The 12,189-nt window shown below is 40.2% G+C and overlaps 1 protein-coding gene across 1 annotated transcript in view; it reads left to right on the top strand.

Annotated features, from left to right (window-relative positions):
• farp2 (FERM, RhoGEF and pleckstrin domain protein 2) overlaps nt 1–12,189 on the top strand; it is a 203,733-nt gene that overhangs the window by 170,655 nt on the left and 20,889 nt on the right. The window contains 1 exon segment of the mRNA XM_034180697.1: nt 2,116–2,234. Within this exon segment, the coding sequence (XP_034036588.1) occupies nt 2,116–2,234 (119 nt within the window).

Below are 12,189 nucleotides of genomic sequence, written 5' to 3'. Positions count from 1 at the left end.
CAAGAATAGTGTGACAGCGGTGAGATGCACAGTTGGAATGACAGACTCATTCAAGGTGGAGGTGGGATTACACCAAGGATCAGCTCTGAGCCCTTTCTTGTTTGCAGTGGTGATGGACAGGTTGACAGATGAGATCAGACAGGAGTCCCCATTGACTATGATGTTTGCAGATGACATTGTGATCTGTAGTGAGAGTAGAGAGCAAGTTGAGTCTAGTCTGGAGTGGTGGAGATACACTTTGGAGAGAAAGGGAATGAAAGTCAGTAGAAGCAAGACTGAGTACATGTGTGTGAATGGGAGGGAGCCCAGTGGAATAGTGCAGTTACAAGGAGTAGAAGTGGTGAAAGTAGATGAGTTTAAATATTTGGGGTCAACTGTTCAAAGTAATGGAGAGTGTGGTAGAGAGGTGAAGAAGAGAGTGCAGGCAGGGTGGAGTGGGTGGAGAAAGGTGGCAGGAGTGATTTGCGACTGAAGAATATCAGCAAGAGTGAAGGGGAAAGTTTACAAGACAGTAGTGAGACCAGCTATGTTGTACGGCTTAGAGACGGTGGCACTAACAAAGACAGGAGGCAGAGCTGGAGCTGGCAGAGCTGAAAATGTTGAGATTCTCTTTGGGAGTAACAAGAATGGACAAGATTAGGAATGAACATATCAGAGGGACAGCTCAGGTGGGACAGTTTGGAGACAAAGTCAGAGAGGCGCGATTGAGATGGTTTGGACATGTGCAGAGGAGGGACCCAGGGTATATAGGGAGAAAGATGCTGAAGATGGAGCCACCAGGCAGGAGGAGAAGAGGGAGGCCAAAGAGGAGGTTTATAGATGTGTTGAAGGAGGACATGCAGGTGGTTGGTGTGACAGAGGAAGATACAGAGGACAGGGTGAGATGGAAACGATTCATCTGCTGTGGCGACCCCTAACGGGAACAGCCGAAAGACAAAGAAGAAGACAGATGACAGAATTGACATTAATGGAGTTATTCTATCAGTATTCACGCAAAACCATAAGTCAGCATGACTTTATTTTCCAAGACCTCCGCCTGACCGGAATGTTGTGATTGGTAGAGAGCTGGCTTTGTGGCTGCTCTCAGCTGGCTTCTGTGCTCAATGCTGTGTAGTAGACAAGAGCTTCCAGCAGGGGGCAGGATGTTCAAACATAAAGTGCAGGCTCATTGTTTGGGTCTGTTGTGATCGTGGTGTTAAAACTCAAATTCAGCTTGTTAGTAGTTGCAAATGTACCAGAGACAATACTGGAATTTATCGGTTATCCATTATCTAACTTCCGATACATTTTTGGGTGGTTTATCGGTTTATCTTTATCAAAGATAACTTTTCAGTTATCTGATTATCTGTTATCGAAGTAAATTTTTTGGTTATCTGTGCCCACCACTGACGATAGAGTGCCATATTGTATGTATTTCTTTGTATTTAATGTAAATAAAGTCCGAAACACATTCAGTGGCAGCTTTACCATCAGAGAGCCTCGTCCACAAACTACCACAAAAGATGGATCTGTCATTGTTGTTAAAGGGGGCAATACATGGTATTAAGAACATGGGTATGTAAACTTTTGATTGGGTTCATTTGGGTAGTTCTCTTGTCATTTTGATTTAAAAAGAGGAATCACGGTTGTTTGACAATAAATGTCTTCACCCAACCACTAACCACGAGTGGGGGAAAAAAGTTTTTGTGTTGTCATTCATATTCTCTTAAAAATGGCCAAAAAAGCACAAATTCTGCCAGGGTATGTAAACTTTTGAGCACAAATCTATTAACACTTGAAGACTGTTGCTTCAGTCCTGGAAAGCTGCAATTGTGTCTCTGGGTGCACCATAGTTGATTTTCTATGCTTATAATTTCATGACAGTACTGAGGCTTAAATCTCTAAAAGTGGCTTTTATGATGTTGCCATTAAGATCAATGTCCAACAGCAGCTTGAAGTTTGCTGTCACTGCTTTTCTCACTTGTTTTTGAATTGGTCACTGTGACCTGAAGCAAACCATTTTAGTAGTTTTAATAATGAAACGGTAGGTTTGAACTTTGTAGTACAACAAGAACAGAGTGTCTGACAACTTTGTTTGTCTATTTTTTCCCACCCAAATCTTATTTGTGATTTCAGCTCTAAGGTGGAGATGGGAAAGTGGATTGAAGATTTGAACTTGGCTATTGACATGGCCAAGAAGTCACAAGAAAAATCCAGCATTTTCCTCGACACTGGACTTTGCGATCATTCTAACCGTAAGATTTTATTGTGACCTGTGTTTCTGTTTGTGTAATTGTTGTGTGGTCAGTATGCAGTGCCTTCAGCTGAATAAGAAGTTAATATGGTAACATGTATACAAGGTTTGTTTTTACTCGCTGCAGTAGCATCATACAGTCCTAGTCAGAATTATTGGCACCTAAATATTTTAAGTACAGAATTTAAAATATTTTGAGAAATACAGTAGTGTTCAGCATAATAGTAGTGCTATGTGACTAAAAAGATTAATCCAGGTTTTGAGTATATTTCTTATTGTTACATGAGAAACAAGGTACCAGTAGATTCAGTAGATTCTCACAAATCCAACAAGACCAAGCATTCATGATATGCACACTCTTAAGGCTATGAAATTGGGCTATTAGTAAAAAAAAAGTAGAAAAGGGGGTGTTCACAATAATAGTAGTGTGGCATTCAGTCAGTGAGTTTGTCAATTTTGTGGAACAAACAGGTGTGTATCAGGTGTCCCCTATTTAAGGATGAAGCCAGCACCTGCTGAACATGCTTTTCTCTTTGAAAGCCTGAGGAAAATGGGATGTTCAAGACATTGTTCAGAACAGCGTAGTTTGATTAAAAAGTTGATTGTAGAGGGGAAAACTTATACGCAGGTGCAAAAAATTATAGGCTGTTCATCTACAATGATCTCTAAGCGTAAATTTGGTAAGATTGTAATTCACGTCGGCAGTAATGACACCTGGTTACGCCAATCGGAGGTCACTAAAATTAACATTGAATCGGTGTGTAACTTTGCAAAAACAATGTCGGACTCTGTAGTTTTCTCTGGGCCCCTCCCCAATCGGACCGGGAGTGACATGTTTAGCCGCATGTTCTCCTTGAATTGCTGGCTGTCTGAGTGGTGTCCAAAAAATGAGGTGGGCTTCATAGATAATTGGCAAAGCTTCTGGGGAAAACCTGGTCTTGTTAGGAGAGACGGCATCCATCCCACTTTGGATGGAGCAGCTCTCATTTCTAGAAATCTGGCCAATTTTCTTAAATCCTCCAAACCGTGACTATCCAGGGTTGGGACCAGGAAGCAGAGTTGTAGTCTTACACACCTCTCTGCAGCTTCTCTCCCCCTGCCATCCCCTCATTACCCCATCCCCGTAGAGACGGTGCCTGCTCCCAGACCACCAATAACCAGCAAAAATCTATTTAAGCATAAAAATTCAAAAAGAAAAAATAATATAGCACCTTCAACTGCACCACAGACTAAAACAGTTAAATGTGGTCTATTAAACATTAGGTCTCTCTCTTCTAAGTCCCTGTTAGTAAATGATATAATAATTGATCAACATATTGATTTATTCTGCCTTACAGAAACCTGGTTACAGCAGGATGAATATGTTAGTTTAAATGAGTCAACACCCCCGAGTCACACTAACTGCCAGAACGCTCATAGCACGGGCCGAGGCAGAGGATTAGCAGCAATCTTCCATTCCAGCTTATTAATTAATCAAAAACCCAGACAGAGCTTTAATTCATTTGAAAGCTTGACTCTTAGTCTTGTCCATCCAAATTGGAAGTCCCAAAAACCAGTTTTATTTGTTATTATCTATCGTCCTCCTGGTCGTTACTGTGAGTTTCTCTGTGAATTTTCAGAACTTTTGTCTGACTTAGTGCTTAGCTCAGATAAGATAATTATAGTGGGCGATTTTAACATCCACGCAGATGCGGAGAATGACAGCCTCAACACTGCATTTAATCTATTATTAGACTCAATTGGCTTTGCTCAAAATGTAAATGAGTCCACCCACCACTTTAATCATATCTTAGATCTTGTTCTGACTTATGGTATGGAAATTGAAGACTTAACAGTATTCCCTGAAAACTCCCTTCTGTCTGATCATTTCTTAATAACATTTACATTTACTCTGATGGATTACCCAGCAGTGGGGAATAAGTTTCATTACACTAGAAGTCTTTCAGAAAGCGCTGTAACTAGGTTTAAGGATATGTTTCCTTCTTTATGTTCCCTAATGCCATATACCAACACAGTGCAGAGTAGCTACCTAAACTCTGTAAGTGAGATAGAGTATTTCGTCAATAGTTTTACATCCTCATTGAAGACAACTTTGGATGCTGTAGCTCCTCTGAAAAAGAGAGCTTTAAATCAGAAGTGCCTGACTCCGTGGTATAACTCACAAACTCGCAGCTTAAAGCAGATAACCCGTAAGTTGGAGAGGAAATGGCGTCTCACTAATTTAGAAGATCTTCACTTAGCCTGGAAAAAGAGTCTGTTGCTCTATAAAAAAAGCCCTCCGTAAAGCTAGGACATCTTACTACTCATCACTAATTGAAGAAAATAAGAACAACCCCAGGTTTCTTTTCAGCACTGTAGCCAGGCTGACAAAGAGTCAGAGCTCTATTGAGCCGAGTATTCCTTTAACTTTAACTAGTAATGACTTCATGACTTTCTTTGCTAATAAAATTTAAATATTAGAGAAAAAATTACTTATAACCATCCCAAAGACGTATCGTTATCTTTGGCTGCTTTCAGTGATGCCGGTATTTGGTTAGACTCTTTCTCTCAGATTGTTCTGTCTGAGTTATTTTCATTAGTTACTTCATCCAAACCATCAATATGTCTATTAGACCCCATTCCTACCAGGCTGCTCAAGGAAGCCCTACCATTATTTAATGCTTCGATCTTAAATATGATCAATCTATCTTTATTAGTTGGCTATGTACCACAGGCTTTTAAGGTGGCAGTAATTAAACCATTACTTAAAAAGCCATCACTTGACCCAGCTATCTTAGCTAATTATAGGCCAATCTCCAACCTTCCTTTTCTCTCAAAAATTCTTGAAAGGGTAGTTGTAAAACAGCTAACTGATCATCTGCAGAGGAATGGTCTATTTGAAGAGTTTCAGTCAGGTTTTAGAATTCATCATAGTACAGAAATAGCATTAGTGAAGGTTACAAATGATCTTCTTATGGCCTCAGACAGTGGACTCATCTCTGTGCTTGTTCTCTTAGACCTCAGTGCTGCTTTTGATACTGTTGACCATAAAATTTTATTACAGAGATTGGAGCATGCCATAGGTATTAAAGGCACTGCGCTGCGGTGGTTTGAATCATATTTATCTAATAGATTACAATTTGTTCATGTAAATGGGGAATCTTCTTCACAGACTAAGGTTAATTATGGAGTTCCACAAGGTTCTGTGCTAGGACCAATTTTATTCACTTTATACATGCTTCCCTTAGGCAGTATTATTAGACGGCATTGCTTAAATTTTCATTGTTATGCAGATGATACCCAGCTTTATCTATCCATGAAGCCAGAGGACACACACCAATTAGCTAAACTGCAGGATTGTCTTACAGACATAAGGACATGGATGACCTCTAATTTCCTGCTTTTAAACTCAGATAAAACTAAAGTTATTGTACTTGGCCCCACAAATCTTAGAAACATGGTGTCTAACCAGATCCTTACTCTGGATGGCATTACCCTGACCTCTAGTAATACTGTGAGAAATCTTGGAGTCATTTTTGATCAGGATATGTCATTCAAAGCGCATATTAAACAAATATGTAAGACTGCTTTTTTGCATTTACGCAATATCTCTAAAATTAGAAAGGTCTTGTCTCAGAGTGATGCTGAAAAACTAATTCATGCATTTATTTCCTCTAGGCTGGACTATTGTAATTCATTATTATCAGGTTGTCCTAAAAGTTCCCTGAAAAGCCTTCAGTTAATTCAAAATGCTGCAGCTAGAGTACTGACGGGGACTAGAAGGAGAGAGCATATCTCACCCATATTGGCCTCTCTTCATTGGCTTCCTGTTAATTCTAGAATAGAATTTAAAATTCTTCTTCTTACTTATAAGGTTTTGAATAATCAGGTCCCTTCTTATCTTAGGGACCTCATAGTACCATATCACCCCAATAGAGCGCTTCGCTCTCAGACTGCAGGCTTACTTCCTAGGGTTCCTAGGGTTTGTAAGAGTAGAATGGGAGGCAGAGCCTTCAGCTTTCAGGCTCCTCTCCTGTGGAACCAGCTCCCAATTCGGATCAGGGAGACAGACACCCTCTCTACTTTTAAGATTAGGCTTAAAACTTTCCTTTTTGCTAAAGCTTATAGTTAGGGCTGGATCAGGTGACCCTGAACCATCCCTTAGTTATGCTGCTATAGACTTAGACTGCTGGGGGGTTCCCATAATGCACTGAGTGTTTCTTTCTATTTTTGCTCTGTATGCACCACTCTGCATTTAATCATTAGTGATTGATCTCTGCTCCCCTCCACAGCATGTCTTTTTCCTGGTTCTCTCCCTCAGCCCCAACCAGTCCCAGCAGAAGACTGCCCCTCCCTGAGCCTGGTTCTGCTGGAGGTTTCTTCCTGTTAAAAGGGAGTTTTTCCTTCCCACTGTCGCCAAGTGCTTGCTCACGGGGTCGTTTTGACCATTGGGGTTTTTACATAATTATTGTATGGCCTTGCCTTACAATATAAAGCGCCTTGGGGCAACTGTTTGTTGTGATTTGGCGCTATATAAAAAAAAATTGATTGATTGATTGATTGATGTTTCTCCTGCTATGGTGTTGGGCCTATGTATCGCATACCAGGTATCATGGATCAGTTTGGATATGTCAGAATACTTGAAGAGGTCATGTTGCCTTATGCTGAAGAGGACATGCCCTTGAAATGGGTGTTTCAACAAGACAATGACCCCCAAGCACACTAGTAAACTAGCAAAATCTTGTTTCCAAACCAACAAAATTAATGCCTCGCAGATGTGAAGAAATCATGAAAAACTGTGGTTATACAACTAAATACTAGTTTAGTGATTCACGGGATTACTAAAAAAGCAGTTTGAACATAATAGTTTTGAGTTTGTAGCATCAACAGCAGATGCTACTATTATTGTGAACACCGCCTTTTCTACTTTTTTTACTAATAGCCCAATTTCATAGCCTTAAGAGTGTGCATATCATGAATGCTTGGTCTTGTTGGATTTGTGGTAATCTACTGAATCTACTGGTACCTTGTTTCCCATGTAACAATAAGAAATATACTCAAAACCTGGATTAATCTTTTTAGTCACATAGCACTACTATTATTCTGAACCCTACTGTAAATGCAGTTAACAATTTTGTGGCCATGGATGAGTATTTTTATTCATGCATGTTGCTTCAAAAGATAAGTTAAAGAATCAGCTGAACACAAAAAAATGTGACTTATAGTCCTGAAAATGCAGTAAATCAATCAATAAGAAATTCAGTCTGGTACTGTGTAGAGAATCTGACTGGAGTAGGCAGTTCTCAAAAACTAAAAGAACAACACTAGTGAGGGAAGGCACTCATGCCAGCCATGCAGGAGTTACAGGCTTCTGTTGATGTGACTGGATAAACTGTATATAGTATAACTTTTGGTAGTTGCATCGCCAGTCACACAGCTTTAAAGTGGGGTGGAACAGAGAAGGGTATTCTTAAAAAAAAAAAAAAAGTGAAATTCACCTACACTTTACCAGAAGGCACATGGGAGACTAGAATTTGACCTGTTGTCCTGTATTAGTCCTTGCCTGCTCCAAATATGCAGGTGCCAGTAAATCTGACCAGGACTGTACATATACACAGTGGTGGGCACAGCTAACCAAAAAGTTAGCTTTGATAACAGCTAATCAGCTAATTGAAAAATTATCTTTTATGAAGCTGAACTGATAAACCACCCCAAAAAATTATCGGGAGCTACAGCTAACCAAAACGATAACTTTCGGTATTGTTTCCGCTACACTTGCAACTGCTAACAAGCTGATTTTGAGTTTTAACATCATGATTGCTTCTGGCAGCGTCAAAGGTGACCACAAACCCAAACAATGAGTCAGCATTTCTGTCTTTGTGCACCCTGCCCACTGCTGGAAGCTCCTGTTTACTACATAGCTTGCAGCAGTGAAGCAGCTGAGAGGAGCAGCAAAGCTCATTTCTACACACACACACACACACACAAATGCATCATTATTCATTAACAGAATATAGCAGTGTCGCCGTGAGGCAGAGGTCTTGGGAAATAAAGCAGTTTTGACTTATGGTTTTGATTTATAAATCAGATTAATCCAGATAGAATAACTCCATTAATGTCAATTCTGTCATTTGTACAAAGTTAAATATAACATATGACAGCTGAAGGTTTTCAAAATTGTCTGAAAAGCTAATCCGATAATGAAAACATTAGCTTCGATAATTAGCGATTAGTGGAACTGTGCCCACCACTGCATATACATTTCAAATCACATTTGATAAGTTTCCAACAGGTGCACGAGTTGACAAATGTATTTGGGGATTTTCTGAATCAATATAGGGTGAGAAATCCCTAATATGTGGTTGAATGTCCTTTATCAAGGTTCACCCGGACCTGACACTCTTTGTAGCATTCAACAAGATCCTGGCAAAATGCTGTTTGAACATTTAATCACTCTTCTTGACAGAATTACTAGATTTAAATTTTTTGTTTCCTTGTGCTCACCCATTTTCTGTGCATGCTCCAGATGTTTTTATTTGGTTTGAACTCAGGATTTTGGAAAGGCCATTCCAAGGGGCCCTCACCTGCTCCGTTCTGCAGTCACTTTTGATGTTTATTTAAGGTCATTTTCTTGTTGGAATACACAGTTCTGTTGACATTTCATCATGATTGCTTGAGGTTTTGCTGAAGAATTCTGAGGTAGCACTCGCACTCAGTTATGCTATCCCAATTCGTGCAGTGCACCAATTCCAGGTCATGTTTTGCAGCATGCGCTAATTCCAAGCATCGCCACATACACCAAACCGTGGAACTGCCTTGGGTCCTAGAAGGCATCCTCTCTGGTAGACAACCAGTCCATCCACACCTCTTCAAAATAACATCTGCTGCAGCCAAGTGAAAAGTGGGTGTCTCCTTGCCCTTGCTCTGCCTGCGTGTTGCATCATGCTGAGAGAACCACGCCGTGTGGGCAATATGTCGTAGTTGACACTCCCTCATGTAGTCTAGACAGAATTAATGAAAAGTGGCTTCATAAAAAGTTAACCGGCATTTTTGCGTAGAAGTATATCAGTATTGTTTTTAACTTGTTCAAATGGTCCAGTTCATGGCAAAATAGGATACCAAGCTAAGAGTTTTATTTTTAGCTTCTAAAATGACAAGAAACGTACACGGTAGATAAATGTCAAATTTTAAGTAAAGCGTTCAACATTTCTATGTATTTTCCTGAATAACATCGTGACAAAAATCCTATTACTCTTAAAATGCTGAGTAAACACAATGAACATCTTAAGTCGTCACTTCTACATGTTCTATGCCATTTCATTAAGACATCATATAACTGATGTTTGTAATTGATTGATTTAACAGTGGTTGCACAATACCACTCTTGAAGAACATACTACAAACGGTGCCTGTATGCTGATGTCCAGGTTTGTTTGTTTTTTTTTTTAATCATGACCAACACATAAATGAACATTAGTCCAAAAGACAAATTAGACCTAAATAAGAATTAAAGACAAATAATCAACAGAGCACACATTTTATGTACTGTCATTCAAACATTGATCATGTGATGCTGCTTTTGCAAAATGGATGAAATTCTTTTTTTCCCCCTCAAAATTCTGCATACAATACCCCATAATGACAATGTGAAAAAAGTTTGTGTTTTGAGATTTTTGCAAATTTGTTAAGAATTAAAAAAAGTAAGAAATCACACGTACATAAGTATTCACAGCCATGAAGCTCAAAATTGAGCTCAGGTACATCATATTTCCACTGATCATCCTTGAGATGTTTGTACAGCTTAATTGGAGTCCACCTGGGGTAAATTCAGTTGATTGGACATGATTTGGAAAAGCAGACCCCTGTCTACATATAAGGTTCCACAGTTGACAGTGCATGTCAGAGCACAAACCAAACATGAAGTCAAAGGAATTGTAGACCTTTGAGACAGGCTTTTTTTGAGGCACCCATTTCTGCTGCTTTAAGGGTCACAGTGAGCACAGTGGCCTCCATCATCCATAAATGGAAGACATTCAGATCTACCAGAACTCTTCCTAGAGATGGTTGCCTGTCTAAACTGGTCAGTCGTGGGAGACGGGCTTTAGTCAGGGAGGTGACCAAGAACCTGATGGTCACTCTGTTAGAGCTCTGTGGAGAGAGGACATCCTTCCACAAGGACAACCATCTCTGCAGCAATCCACCAATCAGGCCTGTATGGTAGAGTGGCCAGACAGAAGCCACTCCTGGCAGCCCACCTGAAGTTTGCCAAAAGGCACCTGAAGGACTCTCAGACCATTAGAAACAAAATTCTCTGGTCTGATGAGGCAGAGATTGAACTATTTGGTGTTAATGTCAGGTGTCATGTTTGAAGGAAATCAGGTACCATCCATACAGTGAAGCATGGTGGTGGCAGCATCATGCTGTGGGGATGTTTTTCAGTGGCAGGAACTGGGAGACTAGTCAGGATTGAGGGAAAGATGAATGCAGCAATGTACAGAGACATCATGGATGACAGTGTGCTCCAGGGCGCTCTTGACCTCAAACTGGGGCGACAGTTCATCTTTCAGCAGGACAATGACCCTAAGCACACAGCCAAGATATCAAAGGAATGGCTTCAGGACAACTCTGTGAATGTCCTTGAGTGGCCCAGCCAGAGCCCAGACCTGAATCCAATCAAACATTTCTGGAGAGATCTGAAAATGGCTGTGCACCAACACTCCTCATCCAACCTGATGGAGCTTGAGAGGTGCTGCAAAGAGGAATGGACAAAACTGGCCAAAGATAGTTGCACCAAGCTTGTGGCATCATGTTCAAGAAGACTTGAGGCTGTAATTGCTGCCAAAGATGCATCAACAAAGTGTTGAGCAAAGGGTGTGAATTTTTTTGTTTTGTTTTTAATAAATGTGCAAAAAAAATAAATAAATAAAACTTTTTTCAGCAAAGGGTGTGAGTACTTATGTACCTGTGATTCCTTCATTTTTTTTTAATGAATTTTCAAAAATTAAAAAAAAAACTTTTTTTCATATGTTGTCATTATGAGGTGTTGTGAGTAGAATTTTGAGGGGGAAAATGAATTTACTCCATTTTGGAATAAGGCTGTAATATAACAAAATGTGGGAAAAATGAAGTGCTGTGAATACTTCACAGACGCACTATACACCATCGAAAAACACATATGACCAGGTACCTTGAAGTGTCCTGTGTGAGGTGCTGTTGGGGTATAGGGTACCAGGTTTGCTGCAGTCTCTGACTAAAGTAGCAGCTGTGTCCACATTCTTGCCATTGCATCAGACCTGTTCCTGGTGGGTGTTGTACTACACCAGGACTGCCCCTTATGACCAATCCTGTTCCTGATGGACAGGATTTCAAGGGAGTCGAGGATTAGAGCGTGTCCAGTTTGGTGACCCTAAAATAACATTCCTTTTTGCAGATGTGTTTCTGTTGGTTTCCTCAGGCTGTGACCTGCGATGTGCACTGGGCAGGTTTGAGACAGTGTGTGAAATGACTGGAATGATGATTAGCAGCTTCAAATTGGAGGCCGTCCTTTGTCCGAAAAGGGTGGATTATTCACCCTGGCTCAAGAGAGGGTTACTGTCCCAAGTGGAGGAATGTCTTGTTCATGAGTGAAGATAAAATGGAGCATGATATCAATAGACTGATAAGTGCTGCGTCTGAGGTTCTGTGGATGACTTACTGTTGTGTTGAAGAAAGAACTGAGCCAGAAGGTGACGTTCTTGATGTACCTCTTAATTCATGCAACTATCCTCACTTATAGTCATGAGTTTCACCGTGACCTTGACCCAGGTAAGTGGCAGGGGAAAAAAACAAACACCCTGTAAAGAAGCCTCAGTTTAATCATTTCCATTTGACTTAAAAAATAATAATTTCTATGGATATACCAAGTCGTTTGTGTGCAACTGTATCTCCAGTTACATTGTGAATATGTCAATGGTGTTGTGTCAGTGTAATTGTTGTCA

The sequence above is a fragment of the Thalassophryne amazonica genome, chromosome 10 (genome assembly GCF_902500255.1).
Source record: "Thalassophryne amazonica chromosome 10, fThaAma1.1, whole genome shotgun sequence".
NCBI lineage: Eukaryota > Metazoa > Chordata > Actinopteri > Batrachoidiformes > Batrachoididae > Thalassophryne > Thalassophryne amazonica.
The sequence above is the reverse complement of the archived record's forward strand: the minus strand, read 5'-3'. Positions and strand labels throughout refer to the sequence as shown.